This window comes from Phyllostomus hastatus, unplaced genomic scaffold, assembly GCF_019186645.2.
Source record: "Phyllostomus hastatus isolate PE091 unplaced genomic scaffold, TTU_PhHast_1.1 phas_scaffold_129, whole genome shotgun sequence".
Taxonomy (NCBI): domain Eukaryota; kingdom Metazoa; phylum Chordata; class Mammalia; order Chiroptera; family Phyllostomidae; genus Phyllostomus; species Phyllostomus hastatus.
Genome location: NW_025334009.1, coordinates 9,250,550 through 9,278,095, shown reverse-complemented (window position 1 = coordinate 9,278,095; position 27,546 = coordinate 9,250,550). Strand labels below are relative to the sequence as shown.

Genomic DNA, 27,546 nt, shown 5'->3' with positions numbered 1-27,546 from the left:
ATTTCTATCCATTTGGTTCTGCAAATATATGCAAAAAGCATGCAGATCCTTTGCATATTATACATGTTAAATATTTTTTCAATGTACCCTTCTTCATTCTTTTAATGGTTACATAGTAATCCACTACCCCCTCTCACCAGGATGATTTACAGTAGCCTCCTAACTGGTCTTCCTCTTTTGCTTTTCCCCCACAATCTCCCCCTCCCTCCCCCCGCCGCAGATGCTAGAGTGAACTTTAAAAAGCCTAAATCACAAGCCATACTATTCCATTGGCTTCGCCAGTGCACTTTGGATTTTATTTTACATTCTTATTAATCTGGTCCCCAACTCTCTTCATGATTCCCTAACTTCTGGTTACACTGGCAACCTTCTAATACCCTTACCAGGTAGCTCGTTCCTTCACTTGCACCAGTGCTCTGTGTGGAGTGTTCTGCCCCGTCTTGACGCGGCCAGTTCCTCCTCTGCGCAGGTGTCACTCCCTCGCTCGATACCCACCGGTCACTCTCTTCTCACCCTGTTTGTTTTCTTCACAGCAGTTATCCTCAAATTGTCTTGTTTTCATTGCTTAACTCGCCAACCATAGAATGCAGGCTTTACTAGATGTGTGACCTTGATTCTCTGACTCTCTTATTCACTGCTATTGCAATGCCAGTAACAAAAGATGCTTAAATGTAGTATGACTATATTCCACTTAATGGATCAGTTGATGAGCATTTGGGTAATTTTCAGCGTTTTCTCTATAAATGGGATACTATACAGACATCTTGCTTGGCATGACGCTGTAAATATTCCTGCAGAATAACTTTCTATTATAAAGTGAATTTTTTTTAAACCAAAGGATATTTACACTTAATGGGTAATTCCAACTTACCCTCCAGAAAGTTTCTGCCAGTTTAACTATATCCTTGTCAGCCATGAGTATCATTAATCTTTTCTCTTTACCAATCTGATAAGCAAAAACTAAATGAGTTTAAACTCTTTTGTGTATATTTATTGCTCTGTACTTTTCCTTTGAAATGATAGTTTCTGTCTTTCCTGTTTTTTCTTGTATTTGTCCTCAGATCTTTATGTACATGTGGATATTAGCCTTTAATATTATTTCACATCTTGTGTCCACTATGTCATGTTCTAGATTTCACTAGTTTGTGATGTTTTGGCTTGTTACCATGGTTTTATTTCCATACATACCACTCTTGCCTGTATATACTCCTTGTTTTATCTCATTGTTTTGGTTTTTTTTACATGTAAATATTTGACTAATGTAGATTTAATTTTAATATAAAGTAAGGATGAAAAAAATTTTTTAGAAGGACAAGCCCCTTTCTCCTAATACTGCTAAGTCAAGTAATCTAAGTTTCACTAATTGAAATAACACCTTTTTCATTTATTAAATTGCCACATTTAAATTAAATTGCCACATTATATCTGGGTATTTACTGATTACTGTAGTTTTCTCGTCATTTGTACCCCATAATACTATTCTTAATTGCTGTTGCTATTGATTATATTATGCATTAGGGTCTGATAGAATTGGTTCCTTCTCATACTTGTTTGAGTCTTCTTTGATTACCTTCATACCTCCATTCCAAATGTACTTAAAATTCATTTTACTCCTGAAGAAATCTAACGATATTGTTTAGAGTACATTGCATTTATAAACTTAGTTAGAGAAAACTGATATCTTTATATAGGACAAATATTTCTAGTCAAGATGTTTTGTCATTTAATCTTGTATGTACCTTGTTTTTATTGTTGCTAATTTGAATGAAGTCTTTTTGAGGTTATATTTTTCTAACTATCCTGTTTGCATGTAATTTAATGGTCACTTTCATTAAAAATGTAGTTAAACTATGAACTGTTTTCTCTGCAGCCTTATTACACTATAAAATCTACTTAAAATGGGTATAAAGTATTTAGCCAGTCATCATTTTGTAAACTCATTTTGAGCAACAGGATTCTCAGTTCCCAGTGGGTAGAAACGGCTCCTCCCACATAGCTGTACAGCTTTATAAAATACACTTGCAGATTTTTTTAACTTTGTATGTCTGTCCCTTTTCAAGGAGATGGAAACACTTTAGCCCCATATTTGAGACTCAAGTTTGTTAAGGTTTAGCTGATTTAACAAAAGTTTACATAAAATAATCATGCCTTTCTTGGATAACTTCATCTTAATAATGTTTTAAAAAATCGAAGTACAAAGATGTATTTAAAAATCATATTTGGAGTTTAAAATGTTAAACTCCAACATTTTAAACTCCAACATTTTACCTGAAATGTTGACATACAGCTTTTTCCTTCCTTTATTTACACTATTTTTGTTACGCAGTGTGTAGAGAATAATGTCACAAACACCCATATGCCCATCACTTAGCTTGACAGATACAATTTTACTGTATTTGATTTTTTTTAAAGCAAAAACTGCTGGAGAGCTTAAGACATTTTTAATATCTTTTCCAGCGCTGTTCCCATTGCTGCCAAGTATTGGGAAGCTAGTATGTATTTGTACTTTTACTGCATAAACAATATGAGTTGTTTTGTTTTTTTAACTTAAGTGGCATAAAATTATATTTGGAAATTATAAAAATGTGCCTGTATAGACAAAGGCTACTCAGTATGTACTTTGAAGTAGATGTGTTTTAAAATACAATTTTAAGCTGGAGAAATGGTGTCTGCTTTTTGTAGTACATAATTTGTTCTTAGAGTGGATAAAGTAAGTTTGGTTTTTTCTCTGAAGAATCAGGACTATTTTAGGGTTGTGTAACTGCTCACGAAATCATTGGTGAGACTAGTGATATAAATGTAAAGAATATTACCATAATCTAATTATTTTAAAGAGTAAGTATATTCTCAGACATACAATTGCCTTAAATGTGTTATATTAGTGATTATTCAAGGGACTTCTTAGGTATAACATTTCATATACTCCATAAAAACATAAAAGGGGACCACATCAAAAATCTGGGAAGCCAGAAGGCTACATGTAGCAAAAAAAAAAAAGGGCATTTAATCTCAGAACTTAGAAAAACCTGCAGGTAGGGTGGTAGTTATATGCATTAGATGAGTGGGCATCATTATTAAAAGTTGTCTGAGCCCTGGCTGGTGTGGCTCAGTGGAGTGAGTACCAGCCTGCGAATCAAAGGGGGTCGCTGGTTCAATGCATAGTCAAGGCACATGCCTGGCTTGCAGGCTAGGTCCCCTGTGGGGGGCGTGCAAGAGGCAAGCATACATTGATGCTTCTCACCCTCTCTTTCTCCTATTCCCTTCTCTCTAAAAATAAATAAAGTCTTTTTTAAAAGCTTAAAAAAGTTCTCTGGGATAACAGTTGATGTTGATAAGCCCTTGGTAAACTGGCCACTACTTTAGTGTCTTCTGTGAAAATTTTATGAGCTGATGCTCCATCAGTATTTTGGAGCTGTGTCAAAGGCTTTAGAAGTTCTTACCCTTTTTAATTCAGTAGTTGAAGCAATCCCTGGGTGGGAGAAATTAAGATAATTATTTATGTTGTTCAGCATTGTTTGAATAGCAAATGAAATGGGGAAGGACAAACTAAATATTCAAGAAAGACATCATATGCTTTACTACAGCTGATATTTTTTACAAGCATTTTATACGGGCCTGCAACACATGGCTTTGATTTTTATATTAAAAGAATGCCTAACAATAAGTTTAAATACCAGATATATCAAAATGTCACTAACTGCATTCCATTATGGTAACAAGGAAAATTTTATACAAAACGTTTATTTTACTTTGTGAGTAGAGTAGAGAAGAGAATATAAAATGAAGAAGGACATCATTTGGGGAATATCCTAATTTTTTCTAGTTACAGACAGTTCATATTTCTAATAGCCATTTTGCACTTACATATTAAAAGATAATGCCAAGGGTATTAATGTTAGGTATTTTGGAGGAACAAAAGTATCATTAGATGTGTGTGTGGGGGGGGGGGGTTTGGCAGTCCAGGAAGACTCCTCTCAGAACATAGGCACAGCTGAGAGGAAAAGCAGAAAGGAAACTAGAGTGAATTGTGACTTAAAAGTTTTAGTGTTGAATAAAAAGTGCTAAAACCAGAAGATCTGAGGAGACTAAATTTTTAAATGACAAAGTATAAGTAGTGACAGTTAATAAAAATGGATATGTATATGTTTTTAGATTCACAAAATTTTACTAAGAACTTTCTTTTTTTTTAATCACTGGGGATTTATCAAAAGGTCATGTTCCTGAAATAGAGTTGGCATATTCTTTCTTAAAACGGAATGAATAGTTGTGGCTTGTGTGGCTCAGTGGATTGAGCATCAGCCTATGAGTTGCTGGTTCGATTCCCAGGCAGGGCACATGCCTGGGTTGTGGGCCAGGATCCTAGTGGGAGGGGGGTGTGTGCAAGAGGCAACCAGTCAGTGTTTCTCTTGCACAAAAGAAAATGGAATAAATAATTGGTTTTGGTTCTTCCAGTACAGATTATTAGAAGACTGACTTGGTGTGAACTGCCAGTATAAAACTGATTTTTATGATAGAGCTGCTTTATTTTTATATATAGGAAAGTTACTCTCAGTTAGTAATACTCAAACTTCTTGAAATCTAAAGTAATTAAGATAATTTTATCCTGATGGGAACTGGAGAAGCAACTTTAGTTTTGAAAATTTTATTGTGTCAAGAATTGTCACGTAGGCTTTGACAGAAGCTCCAGTACAGAAGGTGAGGTAGGCGCTCCAGCACTCAAGGAATTGTCGGTTACTAATGCTAATCTTTCGTAATGATGTGGTATGCAGGAAAATGTCCTTAGTTTTTATAGCCACAGGAGGTACTAATGTGTGTGGTTTACTTTAAAATGGTTCTGCAGGAAGGCGCAAATATGGCATGATATTAACAGTTAAGTATAGGCGATGTGGGTGTTCATTATATAGTTGTATCTACTTTCTTGCATATTTGAAAATTTTCATAATAATAGAAAAAGAAAACTGTAGCTTGCTTAAGTAGTCCTATTAAAAAAGCTGAAGGAAAAATTACTCAATAATACTTTGAATAGCTATGGTTCAGGATGAACTTACTACTTAGAAATTACATATAAGGGATATATATATTTTTAAACTTAGTGTTTAAATCAGAAATAGCAAGATGAATTTCATTTTTTTAACAAAATATATAATTGAAAGAGTATATATCTAAATACCAAAAACAAGAGAGGAAGGATGCCTGCATCCACGGCCTCGTTAGATTGGATTAGCTGGCTGTCCCCAGCGCCCTCTCTCTGTGTCAAAGCACCACTTGGTGGTGATTAAGCTGGCAGGACACAAATCACTGTTACAGTCTGCAGCTAGCGTCACCCACATCAGGGAACGCTGTAGTAGTTCATAACACTGAGCCTTCCCCGCCCCCCTTCTTGATTGGTGCTTAGTAGGCCTTTCCCATTTTGTCTCTTAGTCATTCTTTCTGGAGGGCCTGTTGGAGCTTTGCTTCCCTGGGTCAATCCTCTTCTTTTTCATAGTTTGTATCTCTTTTGTGCTCTAGTTTTTCACAGCTTCAGTTATCTGTTTATATTAACTACTAACATTTTTATTCTTTGCAAGCTTTATGGGAGTAATAATTCAAAACATTCTGTTACTTTCCCTCCCCTACCCCACCTGTTTTTCTGTTGGTTTTCCATGACTTGTTTTCTTTGTTGAGGGTTGTCCTGAGGTGTTGGGTAAGCCTTGGTTGAACGGGAGCCCGCCGGGCCCTCGTGATTGGCACGGTGTGGTAGGGGAGCTTGGCTGGGAGCTCTGTCCAGAGGAAGCCTGAGGACGCCTTTTTGCTTGGGGAGGATTCTCCCCTGGTTCTCTCTGGACACACTATTCAGTGTCTTTGGTGGATAATTCGCAGTGTTTTGGTGAATTTGAATTTGCAGAGCAGTGTAGGGATGAGCTGGTACATGCTGTCGCTTCTGTAGAGCTTAATTTTCACACCTACTATGTACTTTCCTGGTGATAGACACTTACCCTCCCTCACCTCACAGGGGTGAGCAAAATAATTGTTACGTATTTTGCACAGATTTTAAAGTGCTATAAAAACAATAGTATTGGTAAGTCCCTAACATATAACTGGATATTGTAAGTTTGGAATGTACCTTGCTTTTTTTCCATAAAATTGTTACAATCATGGTCAGGTTACCAGGTCAGCCCACATAAACAGATTTTACCCATTATCTTGGCTAAAATTGCTGCCTTTGCATCACTAACAAGGAAATGCTACTATAAATATTTTTTTCTTGAAATCAGAAGAAAAAATACCTTCTTAAACAGTTGCATAGCTTATAAACATGACTAGTTAGTTTCTAGCCTGTGGAATTGGCCAAAGGAGAAGCTCAGTATAGAACATGTTTTATATGTTCTATATAAAACATGCCCAGAAATACTGGGAGGTGAAGTAGGGAACCCATTTTTCTGGGGAGTTGGAAAATAATTAAATAGCCAGTCACAAAAATGTGTGCTGAAACACAGCATCAGTGGACAGAACCCGAGACCCTTCCAGCATAGTGTGTCTCAGCCTGTCGTCCCCAGATCGTTTGCTGCATCCTAGTGTATTCATTAAAAATGCTGGTTTCTGAGTCCCGCTCCAGCCCTGTGGAACCAAAACATTAAACACATAATCCTGTTGAATAAATGACAGTTGACTCTGGAACAACATGGGTTTGAACTGCGAGGTCCACTTACACACTGACTCTTCAGTTGACCTGTGCAGTTCAAACCTGCATTGTCCAAGGGTTGGGTGGCATGTGGGAATCTCTGTACACAGAGGGCCGCCTTACGTTACATGCAGATTTTCAGCGCTCACAGGTGGCCAGTGCCCTGTGTTGAACAACCCATGTTGTTCAGGGTTCAGTTGTATTTTAAAATACGAGATTCTTATCGACAGGAATCACTTTTACTACTTCCTGTCGTTCATTCTGCCTTATATAGAAATTGTCAATTGTTTCTACTGTGGTCATTAAAACAATTGTATCCACAACTCCTGTCAGCTTTAAGTGTCGGTGAGTTTTGTGGTTGTAAAATCCTAGTGCTGGAAAAGCAGTTTTAGGAAAAATCAAATACATGTTTCTTTACAGAGAGAAAACAGGACTTGAGAGTGGCGTTTCAAATTTCCTTAAACATGTTTAAACTACTTTCTACATTGATAGAAAACATTTCTCACTTATCTTTAGACATTGGTAAACACCTATTATGTTAATTTGTAGTGTAAGATGAACTTGTTTAGGTATAGATTTTATAATAAAGGAAATTTTATTAGGAACATCTAGAGGCTAGGAACCCTTAAATTGTTCTTATTTGCAAATAGCTTCCTGTGTGATTCATAATTTTCCTGAATATTACACAGTAAAGCCAAAATGCAGACATAAAATTATATGCTAAGATTTTTATACATATGTACAAATGACTAAATTTATGTTGATGAAAGCATCAGTCAGTAATACTTGTATTTATAATAAATCATTGCTATAAATTTGAACTTAGAAAAACCACTGAAAATCATGTTTCTAATTTGTGTTTCAAACTTTTTCATTTGTAAATTAATTTTACTTCTTAGTTAAAAAATCTAACTTCTATTCTGATCCAGTCATCAAAATCTATTTTCTTGAAGCTGTTTTAGATGGGATTGTCCTGTAACAGAAAAACAATTGGTTCTTTGAATGAAAATATGGCGTTTACAAAAAATCCCATTGGATTTCTACTGTCTGAAGAGTATCTATGAATTTTTCAGTGAGGGAAGTTAAAATGGAAGAGACCTTTTGGAACTCGAGGAGTTGATTTTGAATAGTTTCTTTTTGCCTCTTTCTGGCTTTCATTATTAGAGCTTTTATGCTTTCTTCATCATCTTTATATTTCTACTAAGAAGAGGTGCTTCTTAAGGAGGGGTTTTCACTTAGAAGTTCAGTGTGACGGAGCTGTGGCTGGGGTGTCTGGGGGACACCGCGGGAGAGCTGTGTTCACTGTGTCAGATGGTAAGAGGAGATTCGGGGCTCTCTGTGGATATAGTCCATGATGTTTAACAGGACTATACTAGTGACTTACGAGTGTTAAAATCAAATTAATTTACATCCTAAATACTTTTGATGAACTCTTTTAGGGTATCTGAAGTATACCAAACCACCATTTGCGAAGATCCTCTGCGTGGACAATGGCTACTCAAGGTTCGTATCGTAGGTCTTTAGTTACCGAATTGGGGCTGTGCTTCTTTGCCATTAACCCTGTCTGGCTCCGATCCCCCTTGCTTTCCTCTCTCCCTGCTGAGCAGGCTACCTTTTGCTTTATGTTTTGCTCACTGCTCCTGATGGCTTGGTGGAATAGCAGACAAGCCACCAGCAGAATCTAGTCCGGATGACTGCTTCTGGAGCCTGGATGCAGTATGGTTCTTCCGCTGATTCAACGAGGAACTGTTAGGTGGTCCCATAAGAGTAGCTATTTCACCACCAAGCGAATCCTGGCTCTTGCACTGTTATTCTTGGATATCTCTCAAATTTAACTTCATTTCTAAAAATATTTCAGTGGGTCATATTACAGATTCTTTTTTGGTTAAACTAAGATTACATTTTTGTGTAGTAATGCTAATGCTGTTTTATTTTTGTAGCTGATTTGATGGAGCTGGACATGGCCATGGAGCCAGACAGAAAAGCGGCTGTTAGTCACTGGCAGCAGCAGTCTTACCTGGACTCTGGGATCCATTCTGGTGCTACTACCACGGCCCCTTCTCTGAGTGGAAAAGGCAACCCTGAGGAAGAAGATGTGGACACCGCCCAACAAGGCCTGTACGACTGGGACCACCAGGGGTTTTCTCAGTCCTTCACTCAAGAACAAGTAGCCGGTAAGAGCATCACTGCCTTATTGAAAGTCAGATCGCTGCTTTGAGAATCAGTCATTCTTTTAAAAACTAATGTGTAATAACAGCTTCCCAGAATGATGCAGTAAAGAAACGGGAGCGATTGCAAGGCGACTTCACTGTCTAGGATAGCAGATACTCAGGTGGTGCCGAACTCTGGCTCGCGAGCCCTGATTTACCTTTTCCAGATATTGACGGGCAGTACGCCATGACCCGAGCCCAGCGAGTCCGCGCTGCTATGTTCCCTGAGACGTTAGATGAGGGCATGCAGATCCCGTCGACACAGTTCGACGCCGCCCACCCCACCAACGTCCAGCGTCTGGCCGAACCGTCACAGATGCTGAAACACGCGGTTGTGAATTTGATTAACTATCAAGATGATGCAGAACTTGCCACACGAGCGATTCCAGAGCTGACGAAACTGCTAAATGATGAGGACCAGGTTAGTGACGACATGGCTTTTTAACCTGCTTCAGAGGACATTCTCAAGGAAGCAGCCTCAGAATGTCTGCCTAATATTCTTATTTGAAAGCTAATTATGTCTCCTAATTCCTGTACGTTATAGGTGGTGGTTAACAAGGCTGCAGTTATGGTCCATCAGCTTTCTAAAAAGGAAGCTTCCAGACACGCCATCATGCGCTCTCCTCAGATGGTGTCTGCTATTGTGCGTACCATGCAGAACACAAATGATGTGGAGACGGCCCGCTGTACTGCTGGGACCTTGCACAATCTTTCCCATCATCGGGAGGGCTTGCTGGCCATCTTCAAGTCTGGGGGCATTCCTGCCCTGGTGAAGATGCTCGGGTGAGAAGATAGGGTCGGAGTGTGCGCCAAGCTGTCGGGGAGAAGTGGGCGACCACACCATTTCTGATGGACCTTTCTTCTTCCCCCCAGTTCACCGGTGGATTCTGTGTTGTTTTACGCCATCACCACTCTCCACAACCTTCTGTTGCATCAAGAAGGAGCTAAAATGGCAGTGCGTTTAGCTGGCGGGCTGCAGAAAATGGTTGCCTTGCTCAACAAAACAAATGTTAAATTCTTGGCAATTACAACAGACTGCCTTCAGATCTTAGCTTACGGCAATCAAGAGAGCAAGGTAAACGAACTGTTCTGATGGGGTGTTGTGGAGCCGCAGAGACCCCCAATGTCATGCTTTCTGTGGCAGATTGTATGCTTCACCCTTAGTATGTATCAGGGAAAGGTTAAAACATCTCTACTTCTTTACATATTTGAGTGTCAGAATGTAAAGCCCTGAGCTAAGCAATAGGGATATAGTAGGCCATCTTCCCTTAGAGCTTTCATTCTTAGAAGGGAGGTAGATGCTGGAATAATAGCCAAATTACTGTTTAATTCAAGTGTGAGGAGGTGGTAGTGGCTTTGAAAACACATGAGTGAACCTCACCCTGTTTTGAGGGTTTGGGGAGACCTCTTGGAGGAATGATAGTTGAGTTCAGCTTTTAAGAATCAGAGAGGTTGATGGGGTGAAGGTCACGGTGAGGATATAGCATCTTTCAAGGTCCCACGGAGGGAGGGACCTGGTGAGTTTAGAAAATTTAAGAAATACAAGGAGTGAGTAAGGAAGATGAAAGGTTTGAGGTGAGACTGCAGAGCAATCAAGTCATTTTCAGCAGAGGCTTGAAGTAAGGTTTGTTTTTAGGAAATTGGGGTAGAGTTGGCAGGTGGGAGTACGCAGGGAAGTAAAGGGCGAGAAGGCATGATTATAGTACGTTACCTCTCTGTAAGGTAAATACGATTAGGCAAAGCAGACAGTCAAGTCATGAGTTTTAAGTGTCTATTCTGGTGTACATTTTCAAATCAGTTTTGATATAACTTTCATATCTGGGCATTATTATTGCATGCCAGCATTCTTTATCCCCCCCTTTTTCTATGATTTGTGAGAAGAAGATTGGGCCAGGGTTGCTGTATTCTTGGGAGGACCGGGATGCCTGAATTTGAGTGGAATGCTCTAGGAGGAGGAGTTAAATAGGGCCCCCGTGTGAGAGTCTGGGTAGTGGGGTCCAGGAAAACATTTAAGTCAGTGGCAGGCTGACTGCAGTTTTTGTATAATAAAATAGGTTTGTAATGTAATACGGCTTTTCTCAGGGTATTATTTGATCCAGATTCCACATTTAACAATACATACATGTCTTTCTAGCTGATCATTCTGGCTAGTGGTGGACCTCAAGCTTTAGTAAATATAATGCGGACCTACACTTACGAGAAACTACTGTGGACCACAAGCAGAGTACTGAAGGTGCTGTCTGTCTGCTCTAGTAACAAACCGGCTATTGTAGAAGCTGGTAAGTATTCGTTCCGTTCTGAGTTCTCGTGTGTACAGCGGCTGTAGTTCCAGTCAGACGACCTTTCTTAGGAAGAGGGTAGTAGAACCTACCATTAGTGGACTGAAAGTAGGTGGTCCTGTACAGCTTATGGCCAAGATCACATTTAGACAAAATCCATGTTCTGCTCCATACCTGCACTGGTACTCCTTATGCCTCGTTTAAGCAGAGTTCTTACTAACCTTGGCATGATAAAATGTGTTTTTAATTTTGATTTTGGGCAAACCTTATTTGCTTTGCTAATAGACCTGTGGATACATAGGAGACATTAAAATATAGTTGAGTGTAGCCAAGTGGTTTTCTTGATTTGTTAGCAGATACTCATGAGCAATGTGTTGGCACTGGTATCCTGCATTCTTAGTGAACAAATGGTCTAAGGTGAAAAACAGTTTTTTCTGTTCCCTTTAAGTACTTTGAATGAAACAGCTTGTATTCTGTGCATATTGGTGGCAGAGGAAAAAACAGGTGGTCCATACCAAGGCCTCCTGCTTTTCTTTATGAAGATACAGTTGCTCTTCAACTCCCCAGCATCTTTTTCCTTTCTGTAACCCACCTAACCGCACCTGCCTAGACTCACACCAAGCTTCAGATGAAAACTGGAAGAGGAGAAATATAAAGGCACTTGATAGAAAATACCGAAAGTGTAGGGTTGGTAACACCTGTTTTCCCACTTGGTGGGAGTAATTTTATGAGAGAGTCTGTGGGAAGGAAAGGTGTCACGATTGCTCAGGCTAGCTGCTGGCAGTACAGCCGTCGGCCTGGGGGTAGACGAGTGTGGCCGGGCTCGTACGGAACAAGCGGATCCAAACCCTGCCAGTGACGCCAGGACGCCTTGAGTGCTTGCGCAGAGCTTGTTAAGAGGGTTCTTTAGACTGACTCAGTCAGAGTCCCCAGCATGTTGAAATGACAGAGGAGGTCAGTAGGTAACTGGAAAGTATGGAATTGGAGGGCTAGGAATCTTCATTTTAAGAGCTCCCCTGAGAGAAACAAACAGCAAATAGGGATACAGAATTAATATGGGGGGGGGGGGGACAACGGCTTCCCTGAAAAGGGGTGTGAAATGGGATTACAGGTGAGAAGGCCCCAGTGACCCATACGAGAAGTGGGGACTGAGGGACAAGGTCGGGGTTGTTGAGTTCTGGCACGGAAGGGCCTGACAACTGCAGTCTGGTGATGGGGTGCATAGCTAGGGTGAGGTGGTGGGGCCAGGCGGGGTCACGCTGGGGAGGCCTCCCTCAGCCCCGTGTGGTGTGTGTCCATGCTTTGCTTCAGCCTGGAAGCCGGAGGTGTGGAATGTCGAGGGCAGTTTGGGATGCCCAGGTGGGATTCAGAGTTGATGGGTTCCTCAGAGCTGTGCAGAGGGATTCGGAGTCACCCCACAGACAGTGAGAAGCTGTTGGTGGTTTTCGAGCAGTGGAGGGGCATCACGGTGGGTGTTCAGGGTGTTAATACTGTGTTGTAGGTCTAGGAATGAAGTAGTTTGGTATTAAAAATAGACAGCAGAGGACGAATGTTTGAGACTCCTGAAAGAATCAATAGAATTGGACAACGTAGGGGCTCAAGATGCCACCAGAGGTGGTTTGTGGAAGGGAGAGCGTGGCTCTCATGAAGGTAAAGGCAACTACCGGAATGGGTTTTGACTCTGGGGAACAAAACCACCCAAGCAGCTGGCGTACTTGGTGACTGAGAGGTCAGTAGGCAGCTGGAACTGTATGCTGCCGAAATGCAGGGTAGGACTGGGCTGTGGGTGGAATGGAGGGGAGGGGGCCTCAGTGAGATGGCCGCCGCCTCAGCGCTGTCTGCTGGGACTTTCTCTCCAGAGCTGTGTGTTCCTAAAGTCCCTGCCGGCTGTCCTGATGGGCACCCGGGGTTAAGATCCACTCTCAGAGATATTGGTTACAGTAGAAGCGGGGAGGAAATCTCCGAGGGGGCGAAGGTAGAAGGGAAAAGTCGTTGAACAAATACTGAGGGTGAGCTTTGTTGTGCAGGGCACTAATCAGTGGCTGGAGCTACTGCGAGAAAGGGACCAGATAGGGGTGGTCTTGGTCTTGTCGGGAAGGTAGACTCAATTCTAGTTGTGGTAAGTACCATGAGGGAAGAGGACAAGTTGCCATGAGAATTGCAACAAGTACATCTAGCATAGTTGGAGGAAGTAAAACAAGCCGGGAAGGATGAACAAGGAGAAAGGGAAAGCATCTCTCAGCTGCATTCGGAAGTGATTTCAGTCGGAGGGAGCCAGCAGCTGGGGAATTCAGCTTCCATCCAGCCACCCGCCGGTGTAAACGTGCTTTGGAGTCAGTGCCTCCCAGACAGTCCCTGGCAGCGGCGTTCCAGTGCGTTCCTTTCGGATTGCTCTTACCCCGGGAGTTCACGTGGCTCCGCTGGGTCTTTGCTCAGATGTCATCTTCACATTGAGTTTACCTGACTTCCCTACTTAACACTGGAGCCCCTTCCCTCATCTTCTGGTATATTTCCCTGTAGCACTCAATGCCATCTCACACAGTATGTAGTTTTACTTTATTGTATAGTAGTTTGCCTCCAACTAGACCACAAGCCCCACGAAGGTAGGGATTTTAGAATATTTTGCTTACTAGTGTAGTGCCAACACAAATAGTATTGAATGGGCATATTGGAAGTGATTGAATAGATGAAAGAAAATGGGTAACGGGCATGCAGGGGTGAGCAAGTGATAGGGATACTTCCACGGGGACAGTGGAAGTAATGAAGGCTTTTTCCACATAGGGAAGGGGCAACAGATACTTGACAGAAGCGGAAATGAACTGGCAAAGAAGGGGAAACTGGGCACTATGTAGGAAATAAAGGATTTAAGTGGAAGGGATAAGCTTTAGCAATAGAGAGAGGCGCCCTGTAAGACTAGAGAAAACACTTAGTGCTGGTAGGAATTGGTAGCTTACAGTCACAGCCTTGGATCTTGTTTAATGTTCTAGGCGGGATGCAGGCTTTAGGACTCCACCTGACAGACCCAAGTCAGCGTCTTGTTCAGAACTGTCTGTGGACTCTTAGGAATCTCTCAGATGCTGCAACTAAACAGGTAAATTCTGGGTAAACTGGTGGCTTGGTGGGAAGAGTCAAGATGAGTATATATTGAGCATCTGTTTTTATTTCCACAGGAAGGGATGGAAGGTCTTCTTGGGACCCTTGTTCAGCTGTTGGGCTCAGATGATATAAATGTGGTCACCTGTGCAGCTGGAATTCTTTCTAATCTCACCTGCAATAATTATAAGAACAAGATGATGGTGTGTCAAGTGGGTGGTATAGAGGCTCTTGTACGTACTGTCCTTCGTGCTGGTGACAGGGAGGACATCACTGAGCCCGCCATCTGTGCTCTTCGTCACCTGACCAGCCGACACCAGGAAGCAGAGATGGCCCAGAACGCTGTTCGCCTGCACTATGGACTGCCAGTTGTGGTTAAACTCCTACACCCACCATCCCACTGGCCTCTGATAAAGGTAAATTGTCAAAGTGGATGGCTGCAGAGTTAAAAATGAGCCCCCTCTAGCTACTGGGTGGCTGCTGCTAGCCATAAGGGATTAATACGCAGCAAGTGTGGCTGGGATGGGGTGGGGTTCTGAAGTCTTCATGTAGTCAGTGCTGCTGTCAAGAGACACCAGCGATTTTGATGTAGTGGGAATTTTAGACCAAGAAATTGGTTGTAATTGACCAAGAAAATGGGTTGTATGCCAGTTCTTTATTTTTCTTATCCACAGGCTACCGTTGGATTGATTCGAAATCTTGCCCTTTGTCCAGCAAATCACGCACCTTTGCGTGAGCAGGGTGCCATTCCACGTCTCGTTCAGTTGTTGGTTCGTGCGCACCAGGATACCCAGCGTCGTACGTCCATGGGCGGGACACAGCAGCAGTTTGTGGTAGGTGAACCCTAATGATGGCACCTGACTACTTAAGAGGAATGCACAAACCCAGAGGGCCTGGGCTGCTTCGATCCCTGGCTCCCTCCATTCTTTCCTGCCCGAAGGGCTGCTGGCCGGTGGCTGAAAAACTGGCTGAGGCTGCAGAGAAGATAGTGTGGCTCCCGGCGGTGTTTCCTTTTGGCATCTCCTTTGCGTCTTTGCATCATCAGTCTTACAAAGGGAGAGTGGGGTCAGGCATTCCTAGTGTTTGCTCGTGTGATCCATGCAGGTGTTCACTTCTCAGGGAGTGACCGAGTCTTCGTTTGAATCCAAGTCTGTCTGGTTGCAGAACTTCTTATTCCCCATTACAACACGAGTTCTACCCACAGATGTTTAACACACCTTTCACTCTCTCTTCTGGGAGTTCTTTAAACTATGTCCGTGGGCCTAAGATTACCGAGAAATACCCCAAATAAATAGCAGCATTTCTGGAATCTTTACCCACTCTCTCAGCCTACAGCTTTGTTGTCGAGGTTTCGATCTTCAAGCTAGCTTTGCTATAAGGAAAAACATTTCTGAACCCTCAGAATTTAGGACCCAGACCTTCAGAGAGCTCGCTCTAATTGGGTTACTTTAGAAAACACAGAGGGGCCTCCCCAGAGCAGACATGGGGGACCCCTTGTCGCTAGTTCTGTGTGTGCACTCGGGCCGGGGCGCTCTCAGTTCATTACTTCTGGCATTGACCTGTGTCCATGGGGTCGCTTCATACAGTGCAGAGGGCGCCTTTAAGTCTCCTCTTCAGAAAGAAGGGAGGTTCTGTGTCTTTACAAATGTGAGTTGTTTCAAAAGTAGCAGAATCATAAGCTTTTTTAAAACTTAGAAACAGTGAAAATATATATTTTGCAAAGGCTAACCTCCATCTCACACAGGCTAGCAGTTGAATAGTCTGGAGGAGGTGAGGAGTGGACATCTCTGCTGGCAGCGCAGTAGAATTTTAGTAGTTGGTGACAGAGCTTCATGACTTTTTCACCAAATACACATAGGTGTACAGAAATGGAGCATGTGAAAGAAAAACATTGACACAGTCTGATCATTGTTTTGCCATCTGTGTGTATCTTTTTTATGTCCCTTTTACCTGGAGTGTTGGTGCCCACACTGGAAGAAAGTTCTCTCGGGTATTCGGAGGAACAGGGGAGCACTGTGGGGGCGGGCGGGGCAGTGCGACGTGGACTGAGGCTGCCGTGAGTCTCCTCTCAGTGACGTTCAGCTTAATGGGGTCCTCCTTCATTCCTGAACTCATTTCAAATTTGAGAAACTTGGGGCGTATGATGTGAATAATTAGTCTAGTAATTACCACTCAGAAGGCCTTTGCAGTGTAAAACTTTGGGATGAAGAGAATGCCCTGTTTGTTAACCACGCTTGCTTCGGCAGGAGGGGGTCCGCATGGAAGAAATAGTGGAAGGCTGCACCGGAGCCCTTCACATCCTCGCTCGGGATGTGCACAACCGGATCGTCATCAGAGGGCTAAACACCATTCCCTTGTTTGTGCAGGTGCGTTGGTTCTGAGTGAGGTCTTCTGGATTGTATGTGTCATTGATCTTGCAGGATTTTAATATAAGCAAATTTTCAGGAAATTAGGGACCAAAACAAGGGCATCAACATTTAATTTTCATCTGTCACGATTTATAAAATGACAGCGCTTTGCCCATGATTGCCTGCCAGAGTATGAAAAATAGAATCTCAGTGTGCAAGGTGCTTTATGCAGAATACATTCGCTTTTATGAAAAGTCCCTTTATTGGCGGGGGGCGGGGGGGGGGCAGCAGGAGAAACGTTGGGATTCGAGGCCCCAAGAAGTGGGAGGGGACTTTGGACTCCGCTGTTTCGGGCACTCACTCGGTTTCAGAGGAGGAGAGCTGGTCTGGGTTGCCGGAGCCCAGGCCTCCCGCCACCCTGGGTTTTCCAGGTGTTACGCTCAGTGGCAGCAGTCTCCGAAAAAGGGTTTGTAGCTGAAAGGGCTGTAGAAAACCAGTGCTCCAGAGCATTCAACACTCTGGAAAGTAATGTAGGGAATACATTTATGTCACATAATGACGTTCTGTCAACGGTGGTCGTGCCGCCGACAGCTGAAAAATTGCTATCACTTAGTGATGTTGTGATGTCGGAGCACAACACGTCGCTCACAAGTTTGTAGTGATGCCGGCGTAGACACACCTGCACTTACGACTGTGTTAGTTGTCCACAGTGCTCGGGAGTAACGTGCTGTAGTGGCTTGTAGGCTAGGACCTATGGGCTGTGCACCGCACTGCCTAGGCCTGTGTGATGGGCTGGACCGTGCCTTTCCGAAACTTGTCCCCGTGGTCAGGCAGGGCGCGACTGTGATGTAATGCAGGTGGTACTCATGCCACTTCCATTGAGTTGGGGATGGTGGCGTCACAGTGGGGTGCTTGCAGTTCTCTAATTTAACTAGGCTTTGTGTGCCTCTCCTTAGCTGCTTTATTCTCCCATTGAAAACATCCAAAGAGTAGCTGCAGGGGTCCTCTGTGAACTGGCGCAGGACAAGGAGGCTGCAGAAGCCATCGAAGCTGAGGGGGCCACGGCCCCTCTGACGGAACTGCTGCACTCGAGGAACGAAGGTGTGGGTAAGTAGAAGGGACCGGAGCCGGGGGGGCTGGGCACGCGGGGAAGCCTCGGCGTTTCCTCACGGGCTCGTTTCCGTCTCCCCCCAGCGACGTACGCGGCCGCCGTTCTGTTCCGGATGTCTGAGGACAAGCCGCAGGATTACAAGAAACGGCTGTCGGTGGAGCTGACCAGTTCCCTCTTCAGAACGGAGCCGATGGCCTGGAATGAGGTAGGCAGCGTGAGCGCTGGTGGTGGTTCGCTGGAGCAGGGGGGGCCGTTTGTGGCTGGCCCTCCGAACCCGGGTGCGCGTTCGCTCCGTGCTCACACGCCCTGGGCCTGGATAGGAGGCGTTCTCCACGAGCGGCGGCCGTGCGTGCGGCGGGAGAGCCGCGGCTTTCGGAAGCCTGTTCAGAGGGAACGGATGGCTTCACCTTAGAATCCGTGAGGGAGCGGGATGAAAAGTTAGCAGAGTAAAGAGTATTTTTCAGAAGGCTGCGACCAAAGCGGCAGTCTGTTAAACAGTTGTAGGTCATTTTATTGATACTTTTAAAAATACTTTTCATCTATTTTTCTACTTGAATTTCTTTTAAGTATGTCGTGTCCCATTTTTTTCTGCCCTTTATTCCCTCTGCCCTGCAGCCCTTTTCCCACCAGCATCCCCCCCCTTAGTTCGTGTCTGTGGGTCGTGCATACAAGGTCCTTGCCTTCTATATTCCCTGTGCTATTCTTCACCTCCCCCCATTCTGTACCTACATTTATGCTTCTTATCCCGTGTCTCCCCCATTCTTCCCCACTCATACCCCTCCGTGTGATCTCCACCACTGTGAGTCTGTTCCTGTTCTGGTGGTTTGCTTAGTTTTTTTTGTTGTTGATGTTTTTGGGGTTTTTTTTTTAGGTTCAGTTGTTGACAGTTGTGAGTTTGTTGTCATTTTACTGTTCACATTTTTTATCATGTTTTAGATAAGTTCCTTTAACATTTCATATAATAAGGGCTTGGTGATAACGAACTCCTTTAACCTGACCTTACCTGGGAAGCACTTCATCTCCCCTTCCATTCTGAATGACAGCTTTGCTGGACAGAGTCATCTTGGACAGAGGTCCTTGCCTTTCATGACTTTAAAAACTTTCCAGCCCCTTCTTGCCTGTAAGGTTCCTTTTGAGAAATCCCACAATCTTATGGGAATTCCTTTGTAGGTAACTGTCTCCTATTCTCTTACTGCTTTTAAGATTCTCTCCTTACCATTCATCTTGGCAATGTAATTATTATGTGCCTTGGTGTGTGTTTCCTTGGGTCCAACTTATTTGGGGCTCTCTGAGCTTCCTGGACTTCTTGGAAGTGTATTTCCTTTGCCAGATTGGGGAGGTTTTCCTTCCTCATTTGTTCAAATAAATTTTCAGTTTCTTGCTGTTCCTCTTCTTCAGATTCAGATGTTGGAACATTTAAAGTTGTCCCAGAGGTTCCTAAGCCTCTCTTCATTTTTTTAAATTCTTGTTTCTTCATCCTGTTCCTGTTGAATGTTTATCTCTTCCTTCTGTTCCAAATCATGATTTGAGTCCCAGGTTCCTTCCCTTCACTGTTGGTTCCCTGTATTTTTTATCTTCATTTCACTTTGCATAGCCTTCACTTCTTCCTCCATTTTTTGTCCATGCTTGATCATTCCTGTGAGCATCCTGATCACAGAAATGATCGTGTTGAACTCTGCGTTGTGGTGCTGTGTACCGGCGAGGGGGGGTCAGAGAGGGGACAGTGCAGCTTGCTTGGCTCTTACCCTGCTTTTGTTCCCTCTCCCTGCTACTCACAAGCAGATCGGGCCCTTCTGGTGCTGATTCCTTGGTGCGTGGGTTTGTGTACGTTCTAGGACCCCATGGGCCTCCGCAGCGAACTCTACTCTGAGTCTGGGACCCTCACAGGTTTTATAAAGCCAGAGATTTTGAGGCTTTATTTCCCCATGCTGGAGCCCTGGGTTGCTCCCCAGTTGTCCCCCCCACCCTCCGGCTTATCTGCACACGAATGTGGGACTGCCAGCTCCGCTGCCTTGCCACTGCCCGTCTCTGCCCCTCCTAGTGGTCTAGATGAATGTTTTTCAAGTTTTTCAGGTTCTCTACTTGAATTTCTATAAATTTTTGTATCTTTCCTCAGTCAGAGTTACTCAGTGAAACATTTGACTATGCAGTTATGGTACATAGCAATATACGATGTGTTACACTTGTTGGATGAATGGAGAGAGCCTACATATATATGGTTAGTTGGGAAAAAAAAAGAAATGGCCGAACAGCGAGTAATGTGTTAGTTGGGTTTTGAATAGGCAGTCTTCATATGTTCAACTTGAGCTCTGAACTTCCCCACCCATGCCCTCCCCCAAACCTGTTCCTGTCCTAATTTGCTCCTAGGTAATTACAATCTCTGCGGAGGCTAAAAATCCTTTACTGTAACAGTCTTGTCGGCAGGTGGTGGGAAGTGGGGCTCTGCCTGTTCTGTGTCCTCTTGTATCTCTGGTGCCTGGACAGCGCCTGGCACAAAGAAGTCACACATACTTGTTGAAAGGATAAATCAGTGAATTTTTAAAATACTGTGTCAGTGGGAAAACAGGTTCCTCTTAGTTATCAGTGGTTAACCTGTGAGGGGTGGAGTTTTAAGTATGTATTATATACTTCTGGATTTTGAAGTAATTCTGTGTGAAGTATCTCAGTAATGGTTGAGGGAGTGTACTTGTTTTTTTTAAGTTGAGAATTTTCACTTTGTTTCTTTGCCTTGTACCTGTTTATGTAGACTGCTGATCTTGGACTTGATATTGGCGCCCAGGGAGAGCCACTTGGATATCGCCAGGATGGTATGTGTCTCATATTTCTCCATTAACTCCAGAGCAAGCTACAGTTCCAGAGCTTTATCAAAAGAGCTGCTTTGCTTATCTAGGAAGCCAGTGTTGGTGGAAAAGTAGTGGCAGCAATTAAAGTCAGTTCTCAAGTTCCAGAGTCGGCCACGGTGTCTTTACTGGGGCACAGGGAGCTCTGAGCCACACACCGAGCAGACCGCGGGATCGCTCCAGCAAGCACCTGTCACCGCTGCCAGGCCTCTGCGGCATGGCGCGCGACAGGTCGCCTGGCTTTTTTTTTTTTTGCCAGGAAAGCCGCAGTGCCTGGGTCTACAACCCACCCAGGAAATGAGAGTTTGGGAAGCTTATATCCCCAAGTCATATCTGGGGTGGGCATTTACACAGTTGTATCATCAAGGTTCTCCGAAAAACTCACTGAAATCTCGGTAATGTAGTGGAGATGGGTCATGGGGTAATCCTCTGAAGCCCAGAGCTTCTTACCTGGACAGACACAGATGTCTGCTGTTAAGATGAAACATGTAAATGTTTCAGTAAAAAAACAGTGTTTTCTCAGTACTTCCGTGGCTGTCACCTAGACTTTCCAACAGCTAGATAACATCTGCCAGACTTCCTGTTACTGCCTTCATCTCCTGCCCATGACGTTTGTAAAAATATTTTTATTTTAGAAGGAGGGGAGGGAGGAGGAGAGAGAGAGAAACATCAATCGGCTGCCTTGAGTATGTGCCCCGACTGGGGACCAAATCTGCAACCCAGGCATACGCCCTGTCCAGGAATCGAACTGGCGACCCTTAGGTTTGCAGGGCAATGCCCAAGCCACTGAGCCACCCCAGCTAGGGCCTGCTATGCCTTCTTGCTGCCTGAGTGGTCATACACGAGGTTGCTCCTGTTTGTCCTGAGGAACTTGGTCTGTGCCTGGGCACATGCAGAGTGTTCAGGGTAAACGGATGGTGTGACTAGAATCTGCATGTCTGCGTTTTGTGGAAACAGATTTTGGAGCCTCGTGGGTGGCCTGGCCTTGGGAGGTTACTGGGCTGAAGAACGGTGAAAGTTGAGGAGGCTAGAAAGCAGTGCTTTCTGACACACACACACAGTCGTTCAGTGCCCCTAACCTCAGTGCTAACTTTGCCTCTCTCCTCTCCCCCACCGGTCCATCTCGTCTCCACCCTGACCCTTCTAGATCCCAGCTACCGTTCTTTTCACTCCGGTGGGTACGGCCAGGATGCCTTGGGTATGGACCCCATGATGGAGCACGAGATGGGTGGCCACCACCCTGGTGCTGACTACCCGGTTGATGGGCTGCCGGACCTGGGGCACGCCCAGGACCTCATGGACGGGCTGCCTCCGGGGGACAGCAATCAGCTGGCCTGGTTTGACACTGACCTGTAAATCACCCTTTAGGTAAGAAGTTTAAAAGCCAGTTTGGGTAAAATACTTTTACTCTGCCTACAGAACTTCGGAAAGACTTGGTTGGTAGGGTGGGAGTGGTTTAGGCCTGTTTGTAAATCTGCCACAGAAACAGATACGTACTTTGAAAGGAGACGTCTTAGAACATTTGAATGTTCTCAGATCTCTGGTTGTCGCGTTGTCATGTGTGGAAGTTATTAACTTTAATGTTTTTTGCCACAGCTTTTGCAACTTAATACTCAAATGAATAACATTTGCTGTTTTAAACATTAATAGCAGCCTTTCTCTCTTTACACAGCTGTATTGTCTGAACTTGCATTGTGATTGGCCTGTAGAGTTGCTGAGAGGGCTCGAGGGGTGGGCTGGTATCTCAGAAAGTGCCTGACACACTAACCAAGTTGAGTTTCCTATGGGAACAATTGAAGTAAACTTTTTGTTCTGGTCCTTTTTGGTCGAGGAGTAACAATACAAATGGATTTTGGGAGTGACTCGAGAAGTGAAGAATGCACAAGCGTGGATCACAAGATGGAATTTATCAAACTCTAGCCTTGCTTGTTAAAATTTTTTTTAATATCTGTAATGGTACTGACTTTGCTTGCTTTGAAGTAGCTCTTTAATTTTTTTTGCAGTAACTGTTAGTTTTTTAAGTCTTGTAGTGTTAAGTTATAGTGAATACTGCTACAGCAATTTCTAATTTTTAAGAATTGAGTAATGGTGTAGAACACTAATTCATAATCACTCTAATTGTAATCTGAATAAAGTGTAACATTGTGTAGCCTTTTTGTATAAAATAGACAAATAGAAATGGTCCAATTAGTTTCCTTTTTAATATGCTTAAAATAAGCAGGTGGATCTATTTCATGTTTTTGATCGAAAACTCTATTTGGGATATGTGTGGGTGGGGTGAGTCGGTCAGAGGTGTTCCTTGGAGCCTTGTTCTGGACAGTTGACCAGCTGCCTTTTATCCCAAAGTTGTTGTGACCTGCTGTGATACGACGCTTCAAGAGCAAATGCAGTTATAAAAAATGGTTCCGAATTAAACTTTTAATTCATTCGATTGTGTCACCTTATTTTCCTTTTTAGTAAGTGGACGCGAAGGTAATGAGCATGTTCACATACGTGGTGGGCCGGTTTCGGTTGTCACTGGTAGAGCCTTGCCTTCAGACGGGATCCTTAGCCAGCTTTCTCTAGCGCCTGCCCGGGCCTAAGTGGCACCCGAAATTGTGTCAGCCACGAACTCTGACTGATTCTGAGCTTGTAGGAGAGGGAGAGACGTTTCCGTCCCCGCCTGAAGGACTCGGCGTGGAGCCAGTGGCTGAGACTGCTTCGGCCTGGCCTCCTGCTGCGCTGGGTCACGCTCTCGGCCACACGACCTCAGGCTGCCGTAGTTCAAAGGCGTCTTAAGTCTTCAGGCTGCGCAGCAAAACTGAGCGCCAGATAGGCACCCCCACCCCACACTTATTGAGGTAATAATGAAGATTTAACTACCTGGGTCAGGATCTCAAGCACCTTCACATAAGTGTGGCTCATTTGGAGAGGGGAATTCCTTCAGCTCCACTTTGAACTGGTAATTAAACTGGTTTAACTGTAGATGTTTATCGGCACATAACCAGACCCAGAACGGCCGCCAGGCGAGTCCCCTGTCCTGGTGGGAGGCCGTGCGGGCCTCGTCCCTGAGGGCCGAGTCGGCAGACCTGTCCAGACTTGTGTTTCGGCCTTTCAGAAGAGTTCTGTGCTTAGGGAGGGCTACTTCTGGTTTATGGTGGGTAGCTATTTGGATAAAATTCATATTAATGCCAAAAAAGTCTGTGACCAACAAACTAACCATTTTAAATAAAGGCAGTGTCAGCATTAATGACTTCTCCTTCGCCTCAAGGTCTGTATGGTATGGTGGGCCCTCGGCAGCCCACGCGGAAGCCCAGGGTCCAGCGGCCGCGCCGCAGTCCCCAACGGCAGCTTCGCGCAGTAGCGCCCAGAAGGAAGTCGCGCGTGCACACTGTAGGGCTTCACTGGTCCAGAAAGGGGCAGATTAGTTTAAGGAAATGGTAGGTGGATGGCGAAACTGAAAATCAGGGAAGTTACTAGAGTACTACAAAATTCAGGACGGTGGTTACCTGGGGACGGGTGGAGGTGCAAAGGACATGGGATTCCACACTAGTGACCCCACCCCCGGCGGGGGAGGGGGGAACTAAGCTTTTTCACGTTGAAGTACCTGTTCTGGACAGGAGGCTTTGATCTGCTTATTTGAATCCTTGACAGTGAAAGATCTTGAGATAAATAAGCTTTTAATTCTTGTTTTGATTACTGTAATAAAGACAAGATCTCAGTTGTGCTGTTGGTTTAACAAGCAGAGAGCTGAGTCGATGAGCTGCAGTACTTTGTTCGAGCAGGTGCGAGTCCGGCCAGCTGCCCTCCGTGCCCTGCTGAGTCAGTCGTCCCGGGGCAGTGACAGACCGGTGGGGGTGGGGCCGAGAGGGCCGTGCTTCCCTTCTCACCACTGCCCTGTGGGGCCCTGTGGGGTCCTGTGCAGGGTCTGCTCCCCCCGCCCCCAACCGCAGTGCGCTTGCTCGAGGGGCGCTGGGCCCCCTGACCACCTCCACAGCAGCCTCCAGGGCCGGGTCTCACCGGCGCGCCACCCTCCCCGCCCTAGGTCCGGGCTGAGCCGCGGCTGCCTGCTCTTTGTTCCCACACTTCCCTCCTCGCAGCCCCGCTGAAGCTTGAGGCTAGTGGGCCTCCTGCCTGGACCGCCGCGTGTCCATCCACACACCAGGGACTCGTGTCTACGTCCTACTTTTCTGTTGCGAGGGGATGCAGGGAGAGGGGCTTCTTGCCTCGGGTGGAGGCGGAAGAGACCGGTGGTTCTCCCGTCACTCTCCTTGGGCGAGAGAGAGCCTGGGCCACCACGGGTGCTGCCTGCCGTGCATCCACTCACGGAGCTGGCCTGGGACGAAGGCCCACCGCACGGTACGTGCTGTGGCTGCATCAAGCGGACCCACCACCTCCCTGCCCCAGAGGAGTCGGTTGCTCCCAGGCCACCTGCAGTCCAAGTCACGGAAACTGTCCTTCACAGGCACAGTTCGCTGGGCACCCACCATCAGGCTGGAAGTTACAGCAAGGTCCTGAGGCTTTGGGCCCCTTGTGAGGGGACAGAAAGGGGGTGACCCTCGCGGCTACTCCCCCGCCCCCAGCGCTCTTGGCTGCCACCTCTGCCCCCTGACTTCGGCTTCAGTGACCCCGCACATCCCTGGGAGGCTCAGCCAATCGGAGAGCAAACAGCTGAAGCTCAGAGGGGCTGGGTGGGAAGGGCCTGGGTCCGGACCCCTTACCACTGTCCGAAGCCTGCGCTCTGCTGGACGCCAGGGGCCAGCTCTTGCCGCAGACTGGGGCTGCCTGGGAAGCCAACTGCAAGAGTGCAGGCCTCTCCCGTGGGGCGGGCAGGGAAGGGCTCCCACCCCCAGCCTCCCTCCGAGGATGACAGCAGGGGTCCCGGGAGGACATGGCCCCACAGCAGGGTTTTTCGGTGTCCTGGCACACCAGGCGGAGCGCCCTTGGCACTGAAGCTTGAGGCTAATGGGCCTCCTACCTGGACCGCTGTGTGTCCATCCACGTCCTGCCCGGGGCCTTCATTTTTTCCCCCCCTTGCCGGCTTGGGCCTTTCCTCAAACATGCAGGGTGTGGGGCTTGGGGCCAGGAACAGCCCACTCAGCAAAAAGGCTTAGGGGTGTTCAGGCCGACATGTTTTACTCAAAACACCACAGACGCTCCCTGCTCAGCGGCAGTGGGGAAATAATCTCCCAGTGCTCTGGCATACCTTCGCTGAGGATGCCGGGAGCTGAATCAAGGGCGAGGACAGCTTTTCTGGGGAAACGCAGACCTCAGGCTGCCTCATCGGCCAGCTACCCCCCAGCGCCCCCAGGAGCCCAGGCAAACGCGGCCAGGCCGGGGCCACGTGGGTCCACGGCCCAGCAGGACCTGGCGTGTGGCGGCCTCACTGTGGGCAGTAAGTAGGTTGTGCGGAATCAAATGGAACTGCCTGCTGGCCGGGGGGGTCACCATCTTCCACCCCAACTATTTCCAGCTCCAGCTCTGGCCACCCCACTGGGGGACTCAGAGGGCTGTGGAGTCAGAGTGCCGGGTCAGCCAAGCAAGTGGACTGGCTGAGCCCCGGCTGTCTCCCCCCTGGGAGGAAGCCCAGAGCGCCTGCCTCTGGGGTTGGGCAGGGGGGCGGGGGGAGGGGGTTAAATAAGGAAACTGACGCGCATGCCTTCCCTAGAGCTGGGTACCAAGCTGCTGCTTTCACTATCAAGTCAAATGGAATTTGGCAGGTGACCCAGATCACTGGCCAAGTGGGGCTCTTGGTGACAGCAAGACGGCTTCCTGTGATGCAGCAGATGGGCCCCTGCATGCCCGCGTGGCCACCACTTCTGCCTGCCCCGCCCCTCTGCACGGGACAGTCCCGTCTGGGCTTGGGGCGGTGTCCCTAGGGGCCCGTCCGAGAAGCACGGCCCATGGCGGGCAGAGGGCTGCCGGCTATTGATCGGGCCGAGGCCTCTCCCCCTGCAGATGGGGACACCGAGGCCCGAGACAAGGGACAGCCTCACCTTGCTGGCCTGGTCCAAGCTGCCCAGGACCCAAACCACCGGCCCGTCCAGACTCCCCAGCACCTCGTCCGACACCTCTCTGCACTGTCCACCAGATGTTCCCACGGGTCCCACGCACGGAGGAGGCTCCAGGGGCACACGTGTGAGGGGACATCGGAGGAAGCTGAACAGGAGTCGAGGGTGCAGGGGTGACGGGGAGTGATTCTACCTTGAGTCCGTCCACCCATTGAGACGGGCAGACCTGCAAGGAAGCCGGTGTCCCTGGGGCATTTGTACTTTTTCAGGCAAACTCTCAGCTACTACCTGCACCAGTCAGTTTACCCCTGACGTGCAGGAAAGCCATTCAGGGAAAAGCTGGGGGAGACAAGAGGCTGAACTCCCCCAAAGGCTGGCCCTGGAGCTGCACGAAGGACAGGTGAGGAGAGGCGGGGAGAAGCTCAGACCAGGCAGGCTGGGGGCGGAGCTTCTCCCCTCCCCAGGGCAGGCCGTGCCAGCTGGAGGGGGGCCCAGCAGCCAACACAGAGGGAAACGACCCGAGAGCAGCCCGCAGACCCGGGGTTCCCGATGTGTCCCACGGAACTGAGGAGCTCTGCCCCGAGTCGGGTTTCTCGGGCCCAGAGTTAGTGAGAGCACCTCGGCCAGAGGCTTCTGGCACCAGCTGACTTTATTAGGTCCAAATACGCCCGTGGGTGGCGAGTGTGTTTGGGAGCTGACCTGGCCCGTGTCGCCGAGGGCTGGAGCCGCGGGGCGGGCTTGCGTCCTGAGCCGCCTTCTCTAGCGTCCGACAGCTTGGAGGATCTCCTGGGCCAAGGAAGCCACGGCGCTGTCGGGTGAACTGCGAGAACAAGCAAAGCCGGGTAAAGTGGTGCCTCTTTCAAAGGGGTTGGTGTCTGGTAGCCCACCTGCTTCCTAGGGCGGCCGCCCCTCTGCAGCGTGGTGAGCAGCAGAAACTTCCCAGGCTTTGAGTGAGACCCCCTGCCCAGCCCACAGCCCCAGTGGGGCCCGGAGCTGGCCCTGCCAGCATCCCCA

General features: G+C 46.5%; 2 protein-coding genes across 6 annotated transcripts in view; one reads left to right on the top strand and one right to left on the bottom strand.

The window, feature by feature from the left end:
* The window catches only part of CTNNB1 (catenin beta 1), a 37,879-nt gene extending 14,908 nt beyond the window's left edge, over positions 1–22,971 (top strand). For 2 of the 4 annotated variants that reach the window (XM_045856752.1, XM_045856755.1), the window contains 14 exons: positions 8,101–8,164; positions 8,602–8,835; positions 9,039–9,292; positions 9,416–9,654; positions 9,745–9,946; positions 11,006–11,150; positions 14,138–14,241; positions 14,321–14,659; positions 14,918–15,076; positions 16,490–16,609; positions 17,548–17,698; positions 17,786–17,907; positions 20,449–20,509; positions 21,690–22,971. In XM_045856752.1, the coding sequence (XP_045712708.1) occupies positions 8,152–8,164; positions 8,602–8,835; positions 9,039–9,292; positions 9,416–9,654; positions 9,745–9,946; positions 11,006–11,150; positions 14,138–14,241; positions 14,321–14,659; positions 14,918–15,076; positions 16,490–16,609; positions 17,548–17,698; positions 17,786–17,907; positions 20,449–20,509; positions 21,690–21,898 (2,352 nt within the window). In that variant the 5' untranslated portion in view covers positions 8,101–8,151 and the 3' untranslated portion in view covers positions 21,899–22,971. The remainder of the gene's footprint in view (positions 1–8,100; positions 8,165–8,601; positions 8,836–9,038; positions 9,293–9,415; positions 9,655–9,744; positions 9,947–11,005; positions 11,151–14,137; positions 14,242–14,320; positions 14,660–14,917; positions 15,077–16,489; positions 16,610–17,547; positions 17,699–17,785; positions 17,908–20,448; positions 20,510–21,689) is intronic. The other 2 variants (XM_045856754.1, XM_045856753.1) reach the window with 2 other exon arrangements.
* A 4,192-nt stretch (positions 22,972–27,163) lies between these two features.
* ULK4 (unc-51 like kinase 4) overlaps positions 27,164–27,546 on the bottom strand; it is a 311,597-nt gene continuing 311,214 nt past the window's right edge. For both annotated transcript variants that reach the window (XM_045857407.1, XM_045857405.1), the window contains exon 37: positions 27,164–27,352. In XM_045857407.1, coding sequence (XP_045713363.1) covers positions 27,292–27,352 — 61 coding nt within the window. In that variant the 3' untranslated portion in view covers positions 27,164–27,291. The remainder of the gene's footprint in view (positions 27,353–27,546) is intronic.